The sequence below is a fragment of the Copadichromis virginalis genome, linkage group LG8 (assembly GCF_057382275.1).
Source record: "Copadichromis virginalis isolate Kocher_CV1m ecotype Utaka linkage group LG8, C_Virginalis_male_GT1.1, whole genome shotgun sequence".
Taxonomy (NCBI): Eukaryota; Metazoa; Chordata; class Actinopteri; order Cichliformes; family Cichlidae; genus Copadichromis; species Copadichromis virginalis.
In genome coordinates, this window is record NC_140625.1 from 3,642,621 (window position 1) to 3,655,315 (window position 12,695).

Below are 12,695 nucleotides of genomic sequence, written 5' to 3' on the forward strand. Positions count from 1 at the left end.
TGGTGGTCGTTATGGACAAACTGTGATTTGCACAGAAGTCCAACAACAAAACACCACTCGAGTTCAGATCTGGCAGGCCGTTCCTCCAAGTCTCACTGTTGTTGAAGCCCCATGAGTGTTGAAGTCTCCCAGTAGGACAGCAGGGTCCCCAGGTGGAGCACCGTCAAGTACCCTGCCCAGGAACTCCAAGAAGGCCGGGTACTCTGAACCGTCGTTTGGCACATAAGCACAGATGACAGTCAGGACCTGTTCCCTGACCCAAAGGCGCAGGGAACAAACTCTCTCGTCCACTAGGGGAAACCCCAATGTACAGGCAGCAAGCCAAGGAAATACTAGTATGGTCTTGTATGCCTTTCCAGAGGTTCTGGCAGAGGATATTCTGAAGACCTATCCATTTAGGTTTAGTTGGTGCATCCCATCCTCACCCAAACTGTGCATCTTAGGTGACATAAGTGAATTAGATATTCAACCATATACAACACATCTAGTCCTTACTGCCCCATACATCGATAATAAAATTATCCTTATGAATTGGAAATTAAAAAATGATTTGTATATTACGCAATATAGAAATTTAATCTAGATTAAATTAGTTTGGAGAAAAGGTCTGCCTCCTCCCGTCTGCATTAGCTACACTATCCTTTGTGGTAGAGTCGGTGGGTGCTGGCCTTGGGTGCAACCGTGTTCTGGGGCACTGTTGAAATGGTCCAGAGTCTCTTTTCCTTGGGTGGTGGTGGGGCTGCAGAGGGGGTGACAATCACTACTGTCTGCCTCTCAGTGTTACATGCACCTTAGACATTGGGGGGAAGGTGTAGATTTTGCACTGTTGACCAGCAGTCTTGTACTCATGTCCCATCTGTCCCCTCAACTTTGATAGCACTCTACTTTTCACATAGTCATTCTCACTATTAACACCTCATGCACCTCACACAAAAATTAGGGCCAAGGATATATATTGCTTTATAGACCGGTCGCCACTCTTTCAATGATGAGCATGTACAGATGTACAGATCCTGATACAGGATGTACAGGACTGGTTTAAATGGGTGGTCAGGGAAGCCATTAACATTAAAAGGGAAATACCATCTCTAAATTGAGTAAGGGGGCTAAGGGTACATCTTTCACCATCTTACAATGCTGTGATTGCAGCCATTCCCCAACTCTCTGTGAATGGTGCTTTGATCAGTGGTTGTTTATCAGTGGTAATGACAATTTGGATATTAATGATCGACAAACTGACCTCACAACCTATTTGTTTAAATGTGTGTCAAAATGTTTCTCCAACAGAACAGAATCAACTTGGGATATCTGTGTGTGTGTGTGTGTGTGTGTGTGTGTGTGTGTGTGTGTGTGTGTGTGTGTGTGTGTGTGTGTGTGTGTGTGTGCGTGCGTGCGTGCGTGTGTGTGTGTGTGTGTGTGTGTGTGTGTGTGTGTGTGTGAGTGTGTGTGCGTGGCTAGGCCTGGGCACCTAGCAAGCAAGATCTAAAGATAGAGACTTGTGCACAGAACTGTGTGCTGCAATCTAGATGTAGAAGTTTATATAAACTTAGAATTTGGGTAGAGAAATTCCTGTGTTGACTGTACCTTATTCAAGAGCATAACGACAATGCAAAATGTGTTGAACTTTTCTTGTTCTCTAAATTCAGGGGTGTATTTTGTACGTCACAACAGTCACCACTTGAGCAGGATCTACCCCTCAGGCCAGCGCCTCCATTCCTCCAACTATAACCCTCAGGAGATGTGGAATGCAGGCTGTCAAATTGGTGAGAGCATTTTTTAATATGTTCTATTTTTAAGAGAAGCAAACAGAAAGTAAAGTAAAGAACTGTCACTAACTGTTCTCCCACACTCGCGCCTCCAGTGGGTAGACTAATGGACATTGTCTCGGGAGGCCTGCAAGCTCTTCACACTGATGTTTTGTTTTCTCCAGTTGCTCTGAACTTCCAGACACCTGGTGAGCAGATGGATTTGAACCAAGGCAGGTTTCTGCAAAATGGTGAGTGTGGGTACATTCTGAAACCTGCCTTCTTGTGTCAGCCTGACAGTACTTTCAATCCTGAGAATGTGGGAGGAGGTCCTGGCCACAGACCTGTCATGCTCACTGTTCGGGTAAGATGGAAACTAAATCTGTCTAGGAGTATTTTAAGCTTGGTGACCAAATGTTTCTTATTGTAACGATTTTAGAAAGCTCTAGTTGCCTCAATATTGATTCCCATTAAAGAAATTTGTCTATTTCTTGAGTGGGTTCTTCTTCTCCAATCTATAATGATACTTTAATTAAATAAAGATCTCTCTTGCTTTGTTGTTATTCCAGGTCATTTCAGCTCAGCAGCTGCCTAAACCAGAATGGAATAAGCCCAGCTCCATTGTGGACCCACAAGTGTGGGTGGAGATCCACGGCGCTCCTATTGACAACAATAAGAAGAAAACGCATTATGTTGAAAACAATGGTATATATGTCTTTACAATAAAAGATCATTTTATAGTTGAATGGCTTCAGCTTTAAGGGCAGTGTAGTTGTTAGCCCTGTCATCTCACAGAAAGAGGTTCCTGGGTTTGATTGTGACAGGTTATAATTTCGTACCCATGTGGGTTCTCTTTGGGACATAGTACAACATCACTATTTATTTAAGAAAAATGAAGCTAACATGCAGAGGCAACCTATGAAAAAGTAATAACACCTTTATTGCTTTCAGAAAAATTAAGAGAGTAAGTAGTGGCCAATCAGCAGCAAATGTGACCACCTTTATAAAAGAAGTTTAGAAGAAAAGAAGTCAACTTTATTATCTATTCTGCAATATTTACAGGAAACAGACTGGGCCATAATGTCTTTTCCCCCTGTGCAACTAGAAATAATCTAAACTAAAATAAAAATGAGGACCATAAGAATATGAAAACAAATTTGAGGTATTACAATTATTACTCTTTATATATAAAAATGTCAAAAAATCCAAACATCAAACCAGTTTAAACCCCTACTAACTAGGGGTGAAAGTGGGCTGAAGTGGTGTTTTTGGTGCAGATGTCTGTACGTTGTGGTCTCGGTACTTTAGTGTCAAGCTAGCACTACACAGGAGGGGTACATAAAAAGGGAATAACTCAGGTAATTTCAAATGAAACTTCTCTATCAGCTCAACAAATAATAGCAAACACACTGTTTGTGCACAGCTTATATGTTTTGTGTGTTTCTGCTCGCTGAAGTTACACCGTGTGTACTTTCCAACTGGCATTTGATAAACTGCAAATTAAAACTTAGGCATGCCCTAATTTTTAAATAATATCTTGGATCTGTGTATGATGTGAAGTTATGATTTTCATATTGTGAAACTTCCTGCAAAACAAATTGAGGTACACTATAATTATATTATTCAAAAGCTGCATGAACATATTCTGCAGTTTAGTGCAGGATAAACAGGTTAGCTTAGCAGTATTGTGAGGAATTTACAGTAAAGCACTGTTATGGACTGTTGCACAGTGGCTGTGATGTTCATGGTCAGTGTTAATTTACAATAACTGATGATGCTTAGATTCATTCATTAAATTCCACCTTCATACATCTTGTTGAATTAAGTTGTGTAAATCCGCAAAGAGCAGTGAACCTCAGCAGCAGCAGCAGCAGATCAGCTGAGCACAACCTGTATACAAAGAAAATCTACTGGAGCGCACAATGGAAATTATTATGAGTTGTGTTTCTTTCCCCCATGCTGATCCACTACAAGTACATTTCATCCTTTTTCACTTTATTTGAGTAAAGAAATCGAATCAGTAATTTTACCAGAGTATTTTTTAACACCAGTATCTGTACTTCTACTAAAGTAAACAATGTGTATTTTTGCCACCTCTGCTCAATAAAATTTACATATACTGCTTTTGTAAAAAATCACCATGTTGCGCAGTGTTTAAAACAGTGGGTCAGATGGAAATTGCGATTCTGCCTAAGTATGTGGCTAGAGACTGGCCACGTATGTAATATGCTAAATGTGGAGAAGAAGATAATTCATAGGTGCTTGTGTGCCATGGAGCCAATTTTTAATTCAGTTTTGCACCTTGAGTGTCAAGATATTAAGAATTATAACTACTGTATGTTTTATCATCTCAGAAGAAGAAGCCATGGAAGAAGTAAGAATGTGAAAGAAACTAATAGCGAGTTAATGCAACTACGGATAAACTGTGGTCCTCTTCCTCACCTTAAAGCTCAGCTTCTGAACTGCAATCAGGGCTCTAACACATGAAAACATGAATAAACATGTTTATTTATTCCCGTTATTGTCACCAGTGTGAGAGTGTATAACAGCTAATGTTAAACTTGAGTGTCCTAAGTATCACACTTTTCATCTGATGAAAAATTCAATTATGTTCTGACATCTTATGATTTTTTTTCATTTACTTTATTTCCTTTGCATGGTAAAGTTTGAACTTTGGAAATGCAGTGATGAATGGTGTTCACTAACAGTTCTTGAGCCATGCAGTGATTTCTATTCCGGAATCATGTTAGGTTGTATTAAAAGTGGACAGCTCAGTTTTACACCAGGCATAAAAGCTTAGAAACACTATCACTTTGGGTGGCTGTAGCTCAGGTGGTAGAGCAGATCATCTGCTGATTGGAAGGTTGGTGGTTCGATTCCCGGCTTCCCCTAGTCTGCATGCCAAATATCCTTGGGCAAGATACTAACCTGAAATTGCTCTCCGATGCATTGATCGGAGTGTGAATGTCAGTTGTGTGAATGGGTGAATGCACAAGTTGTGTAAAGTGCTTTGAGTGCTCAGAAGAGTGGAAAAGCGCTATATAAGAACCAGTCCATTTACCATTTACAAAACTTAGTGTGTGAATTTATGTTCTTCATTACAGGCTTTAATCCACGGTGGGACTGCACCTTTAACTTTACCGTCCATGTCCCTGACTTGGCTCTGGTCCGCTTTTTGGTGGAGGATCATGACTATACTTCCAGAAATGACTTCCTGGGACAATTCACTCTCCCTTTCCCCAGTGTCCGCACAGGTATGTGTGGCAGCGAATGGGTTAATATGAGTGTGTGGGTGTGTGTGTGTGTCGTCAACATCAACACAATATGAATAGCCAATATTCTACTTATCTTAAACCCCCTTAACTCTGCAGGTTATCGTCATGTCCGACTGCTCAAGATGGATGGATCAAGCCTTTCACCTGCGTCACTCTTTATACATATTAAGGTCACTCCCTGTCAGAATTCCAAATCTTCAGCAAAATCGCCAACCCACTTTCCAACCAAGAATCCCTAATCCCACTTCTGCCCTTCAGCCACATGATCATTCCATGGTAGTTAATCAGAGAAAACTCAGTGGTTACAGCTTTCTCTCACGGTATCATCAACTGATTCATTTTTTTTACGCAATAGAAATGTTTCAAAACTGTATTTGAGATTTGTTAAGAAGACAACATTGTTATGCAAAGCTAAAAGCCAATTAGGTAATACTATCCATACCAGGGACTTATGATACACCTAAGATTTCAGAGCAGTCGATTTAAGTGTCTGTTTTACCTGAATAATTGTAATAATGTCTCATTTGTAGAAAGCTTCCCAAGTACTATAAACTCTTAGAAGTAGGGTTGGAGTCAGAGCTGGGAACTAATAGAGTACAAGTACTTTGCATTATATACATGCTGTTGTAGTTAAGTAGAATTTTTAGCTCTGTTTTAGATCTGTTTATCTGTACGTTACTTGAGTATTTATTTTTGTGACAACTTTTACTTTTACTCCCTACATCTTAACCAAAATATATCTGTATATCAATATACATATTTTCTACTCCTTACATTTTCAAATGTTTGTTACTTTAAATTTAAAACACTTGAGAAGAGTTATTTCTTGACATTTCACAGATAACTGTTAGTGTATCCATCACAGGTTCTTATAGCATGTGATGAATTAAACAAAGGGAAATCTAGCTAGTGCTACAGAAGAGGATCAAGCATAAAAGAAGTAACATTAGTGGCAGGCAATTGGAAGTACAAAGGTTCAATCAGCTTAATACATACATATTGCCAAAACTATTCACTCACGCATCCAAATCATTGAATTCAGGTGTTCCAATCACATCCATGGCCACAGGTGTATAAAATCAAGTGCGTAGGCATGCAGTGAAAGAATGAGTTACTCTCAGGAGTTCAGTTAATTCCAGGATGTCCTGTTAGGATGCCCCCTGTGTAACAAGTCCAGTCATGAAATTTCCTTGCTACTAAATATTCCACAATCAACTTTTAGTGGTATTATAACAAAGTAAAAGCGACTGGGAATGAGAGCAACTCAGCCACAAAGTGGTAGGCCACATAAAACCACAGAGTGGGGTCAGTGGATGCTGAGGTGCATACTGCACAGAGGTCACCAGGTTTCTGAGTCAATTGCTCCAGAACCTCTAAACTTCATGTAGCCTTCAGATTAGCTTGAGAACAGTGCATAGAGAGCATAATGGACTGTGTTTCCATGGCCGAGCAGCTGCGTCCAAGCATTATATAATACAAGCAGTTGGTGTAAAGCATGAGACCACTGGACTCTAGGGCAGTGGAGAAGTTTTCTCTGGAGTGACAAATCACACTTCTTTGTCTGGAAATCCAATGGATGAGTCTGGGTTTTGTGGTTGCCAGGAGAATGGTACTTGTCTGACTGTACTGTGCCAAGAGTAAAGTTTGGACAGTTGGTATTGTACGCTGTGTTGGGGAGTAATGGAATACATGTGCGTTACGTGTTTAAAGTAACTGTCTTCCGTTACACTTACCGTTTAAAAGGGTGGTATTCAGAATACAGTTACTTTGTTGAAACAAAGGGATTGCATGGCGGTCTTTTCCTGTTTCATATGTTAGGCTATGCCCTCTTTATTTATGGTAATTCCACGCTGGTGGACACCCAAACAAAACATGCATTAAGAGCCTCTAATGACTGTGTCTCAATCTCGCGGCCCATGTCACCTCTACTTGCAGCCCGCATATCAAAGTTGACCCAGACAACAAAGTAAAGCTAGTTTTCGGCTATGAGCCCGACGCGAACCGACGTATTAGCCAGAGGTCCCTTTACTACGGTTCGGAGCCTGTTTTATACACGCGCTGAATAGTTTTCTATACGAGATCGCTGCAAAAAGTGCAGCCTTACCTAATGTCCACCTACTGTTACTCATTTATATTAAGATTTAAATATCTAGTTGGTATTGGTATGGCGAGTAACCTTCAGTGATAGTAATAAATCACAGCAATAGTACAATCATGTAGTTGTAAAAAGCATGATAATATATTAAGTAATCCAAAGTATTCAGAATACGTTACTCTCATTGAGTAACATAACGGAATACATTACAAAATACATTTTGGGTAATGTAATCTGTAATCTGTAGTGGAATACATTATAAAAGTAACCTTCCCAACACTGGTTGTATGACACCAACTGTCTCCCGGTGGGACATGCCTGGAACACCTCACCCAGGAGGCGCCCAGGGGGCATCGTTGTCAGATGCCCGAACCACCTCAGCTGGCTCCTTTCGATGTGGAGCAGCAGCGGCTCTACTCTGAGCCCCTCCCGGATGGCCGAACTTCTCACCCTATCTCTAAGGGAGAGGCCAGCCACCCTTCGGAGGAAGCTCAGTTCTGCCGCTTGTATCCGCGATCTCGTTCTTTCGGTCACTACCCACAGCTCGTGGCCATAGGTGAGGGTAGGGACGTAGATCGACCGGTAAATTGAGAGCTTCGCTTTTACACTCAGCTCCCTCTTCACCACGACGGACCGGTGCAGCGTCCGCATTACTGCAGCCGCAGCACCAATCCATCTGTCGATCTCCGGCTCCCTTCTCCCATCACTCGAGAACAAGACCCCGAGATACTTGAACTCCTCCACTTGGGGCAGGAACTCATCCCCGACCCGGAGTGGGCACTCCACCCTTTTCCGGCTGAGAACCATGGCCTCAGATTTGGAGGTGCTGATCCTCATTCCCGCTGCTTCACACTCGGCTGCGAACCGTTCCAGTGCGAGCTGGAGGCCCTCACCCGATGAAGCCAACAGAATCACATCATCCGCGAAAAGCAGAGATGAGATTCTGAGGCCACCAAAGCGAAAGCCCTCCGCCACTTGGCTGCGCCTAGAAATCCTGTCCATAAAAATTATGAACAGAACCGGAGACAAAGGGCAGCCCTGGCGGAGCCCATCACCCACCGGGAACGAGTCCGACTTATTGCCGGCAATGCGAACCAAGCTCTTGCAACGGTTGTATAGGGATCAAATGGCCCGTAGCAATGGGCCAGACACCCCATACTCCCGCAACACCTCCCACAGGACACCCCGAGGGACACGGTCGAATGCCTTCTCCAAGTCCACAAAACACATGTAGACTGGTTGGGCAAACTCCCATGCACCCTCAAGTATCCTGGAGAGGATAAAGAGCTGGTCCAGTGTTCCACGACCAGGACAAAAACCGCATTGTTCCTCCTGTATCCGAGGTTCGACTAGCGGACGAACTCTCCTTTCCAGCACCCTGGCATAGACTTTCCCAGGGAGGCTGAGGAGTGTGATCCCCCTGTAGTTGGAACACACCCTCCGGTCCCCCTTCTTAAAGATGGGGACCACCACCCCGGTCTGCCAGTCCACAGGTACTGCCCCTGATCTCCACGCAACATTGCCCTATATTAATGTATCTATGATAAAATATTGGTTTTGCAGTGTTGTTTTATCATTTTTTAACCAGTGCAAAATAAGTATGAGTCAGGTGGATTACATTGTTATCCATTATACCATTATTATGGTAATATTATTAGTGATACCCGAGTCATACCAGAGCATTGTGGTAGAGTATAAAAGTGTACATGTTTTGATTCACCTCTGACCTTACTTTTCCATCCTCATCTAGGACCATGAGGGTAATGAGATTTCAGAGCCAAAGGAGGTTTCTCCTTAGAAAGAGTAGAGCCGCTGATCTTCTGTTTTCAGGGAATGCCCAAGTCTGGCCAGGAAAAGTTATGTATTTTTCCAGCTTGGGAAGACTTTGGGGCCTGCTAGGAGGAGGTGGATAATGCTGCTAGACTAAATGTATCCCTCACATATCCTGTTGCCACATTGACCAAACATTTTCCTCTGCTGTAGATAAACGTGATATACAGTGCTGTGAAAAAGTATTTGCTCCTTTCATGGATTCTTTTTTGTTGTATATTTCTTACAGTTATATTTCAGATCAACAAACACATTTTAGTATCAGAAAAAAGATAACCTGAATACATACAAAATACAGTTTTTAAGTTTTAAGTTTTTATTTATTACAAACCAGGTCCTGTGTGGAAACTTAACTGCAGTTTCTCCTGCGCTGGCTGGGGAAGATTTTTAATATTGTTTTTCTCCTTCAACCATGTTATGAGCATTGAAGTTGCAGACTGTGTCCACAAGAGGACACTCTGCGGCTGTCCTGTTGGTAACACATGGAACAGCTGATCTGAGCAGGGTGAAGTGTAAAACAAGTAAATAAATAACTACAAATAAATGTTAGGGTAATCGGGTCATGTTTTATACATCTGAAAGAAAAGACTACAGGAAATTCACTGGAATGTCAGAGATTTAAAATCTCCAAATATCAGTATTGGTGTTAAAAGATAATATATTGATCTGACTTTTTTTTTTTTTTAAAGGTTACAGAACCTATAACATCTATATAAAGACAAACTATATGAGAACTTTTTAATTCAAATCGAAAGCGTTTTTAGCACTGGGTAGTGGACAGACAGTATTATTCTGAAGCTGTAGCTTACTGTAAACATAAAGGCTTAAAATGATTAAATCGATTACATAATAGACATGCAAACTCTATTTGTCAGAGTATGGTAGTTTTGTCACATATTTGTTCGATGTTTACTTAAGATACCACGTGGGCATGTGAACATAAGTTTAGCACAAATGGATATTTAGAAATGTCTGAGACAAGAATTGTACATTTACTGTCAGGCCCATCATTTTATGAGACAATTAAATGACAAAACTGAAACAGAACTAACCAAAAAAACATGCTGATATTCTGCTAAGATCACAAAATGGTAAATGGCCTGCATTTGTATAGCGCTTTACTCAGTCCCTAAGGACCCCAAAGCACTTTACACTACATTCAGTCATTCACACACTGGTGATGGCAGCTACATTGTAGCCACAGCTGCCCTGGGGCGCGCTGACAGAGGCGAGGCTGCCGGACACTGGCGCCATCAGGCCCTCTGACCACCACCAGTAGGCAAACACGGGGTTAGTATCTTGCCCAAGGATATTTGGCATGCAGCCAAGAGACAGCCTGGGATCGAACCACCAACCTTTGGATTAGTGGTTGACCTGCTCTGCCACCTGAGCTACAGCCACCCCAGATTTTATAAGTTATTTCTCTGGATTTTCCTCACTTTCATTTGTACATTGTTAAAATATCAAAAGCTGTTTTCTGAACTGTAGAAATTGCAGACAAACTCAAATTTGAACCTTTTCCACTGTTTTTGTTATTATTATATTTAAAATATTGTGTTTGTGCATACATTCTGTACACCAATCAAACTTGTGATATTTATAACAAACAATTCTTCTGAATAGTGTTGAACAAACTGAAAAATATCACTGTCAGCTATAAATAAGTATTGATTTCAGCATTGTTGTCTCACTGTCATTATTCTGTTGTTTTGTATAACATTTAAAGACTTTTTTTTTCAATCTTTCATTCTTTATATTTAGTTTACAAGAATTAGTGTCTTGTGGAGTGGTTGGGTGAAGCCATTTATTATCAAGAAATTGTGTTTGACCTGTTAGTATCGCAATGATAGCAGGATTTCAGTGTTCATATTTATTTTTTAATTATTTATAAATAAATATTCATATGTTTTATCCAAAGTAGTCACTTTGTAATACAGTTACTCACTACAAAAGGATTGTTGTTTAAATTCTTGTACTTACCCTGGACTGTGGCCTTCAGGTGGAAATTGATAGTGTAACCCTGGCATATAAAAAGTATTTTGCCCAACAACTTGTTTTAGTTAGTAAACTTGAATCTATTTAATTGGACAGAAACCAAAATTTTGCTGAGGACTTTTTACATGAGAGCCACTAAGTCCCCCTGAGGCAACTCTTTCGATGGAGCAAAGATCTGTCTTCTTTGAATGCTGTTATCATAAATAATCAAAAAATAAAGAAATCAAGCAGGTCATTTGCTGAATCACATGATATTTTCAAACCAACCAGAACCTCACAACAAAGAATTTGAGTCCACAATGAGCTCAGCACATTGCTCTTGTTGACTTTATAAACATGGATTCCTTTCAAGTCAAGTGAACGGAGGTAGAAGCAAAAAGATTGTATACTGGTGGACAAAGGAATATGATGAAGTGCTGAAATAGAGCTTTTAAAATGTTAAAAAGAAATCAGAATTATCAGAATCCTGCTGAATATAAAAAGTCACAAGCTAATGTAAGAAAAACCATTAAAATGCAACGGGGGACAGTTGGAGGGGCTTTTGTAATTCTGTGGGGAGAGAGACAGAAATTGATAAGGTATGGTCAATGATCAGAAGGATGAATACAATTATAAGAGAATATGGGCACCCAGTATTAAATGATGGGGAAGTTACAGCAGTGAAAAATGAAGATATGATGGCAAAAACCTTTGGTAAAATTCATAACTCAATTAATATTAGGGATAGAGTTTGGAGGTAGGGAAGTTACCACAAAGCTCATGTGGCACATAAACCAGAGAAGGATGATACAAGCCAGGAACCTACAGACCAATTGCTTTAACATCAAACATCTGCAAAATAATGTAGTGTTAATAGTGGGTTAATTATATCAGTATTGGATTATGGGTGTATAGCATATAATTCTGCTGCCGGAGCAAGTCTTTGTGAGTCTGCACAGGTGCATTTAAAACAACCCCAACAGCAGCAGTACAGGTAGACGGGAGAAATGCCACTAGAAATCAGAAGAGAGCGGCTAACACTGAACTACTGGACAAGTCTCTAAGGACATGGTCAGCATCATCCAACAAAAACTGTTTTTCAATCCTGCTGGGAAAAAGAGGAATGAAGAGCTTTGGGTCGACACTGAGTCAGAAAGCACCTGAACTTAACTCATTCACTGCCATTGACGTCTATAGCCGTCAATTGCAGTGAATGAGTCAATGGGTTTAACTCATTCACTGCCAATGGCTGGCAGTGAATGAGTTAATCTGGACAAGATCAGCATTAGTGAAACAGCACCATTACCTACAATACCACCATGGATGCTGTAGTAAATTTCACACTATTGGACAAAAAGAACAAGGATAGGGGTTTTATTTTAAATTCACATACAGCACAGGAATACATTGGTCTGTATTACAAGTATGTCAAAATGTACACAGATGCATCAAGGAAGACCAACCAAAGTGGGACAGCATTTATTGTTCTTGAGTTTTGTTTCAAAGTAAGGAAAAGGATCAGTGATGGATCATCAGTATACACGGGTTTCAATACTGTTGGCTGTCCAGTGGATTGAAGACAGAAGACCATTAAGATCGGTGATATGCTCAGATTCAAGTTAATCATTGGCTAGTTTGCAAGACAGTCACTCGGACAGCAGATCTGGCATTCTGATAGAGATTCAGCAAACACAAAGTCAATATGATGGGGCTTATGGTCACATTCTCAAGGGTACCAGTGCATCGTGGAGTTAAAGGAAACAAAATAGCAGATAG

At 40.8% G+C, this 12,695-nt stretch overlaps 1 protein-coding gene across 1 annotated transcript in view; it reads left to right on the forward strand.

Annotated features, from left to right (window-relative positions):
* Positions 1 to 7,772, forward strand: part of LOC146702522 (1-phosphatidylinositol 4,5-bisphosphate phosphodiesterase delta-3-A-like) — a 31,573-nt gene extending 23,801 nt beyond the window's left edge. The window contains exons 12-16 of the mRNA XM_085465426.1: positions 1,647 to 1,763; positions 1,931 to 2,109; positions 2,315 to 2,450; positions 4,850 to 4,999; positions 5,117 to 7,772. Coding sequence (XP_085321552.1) covers positions 1,647 to 1,763; positions 1,931 to 2,109; positions 2,315 to 2,450; positions 4,850 to 4,999; positions 5,117 to 5,259 — 725 coding nt within the window. The 3' untranslated portion in view covers positions 5,260 to 7,772. The remainder of the gene's footprint in view (positions 1 to 1,646; positions 1,764 to 1,930; positions 2,110 to 2,314; positions 2,451 to 4,849; positions 5,000 to 5,116) is intronic.
* The last annotated feature ends 4,923 nt before the right edge of the window (positions 7,773 to 12,695 follow it).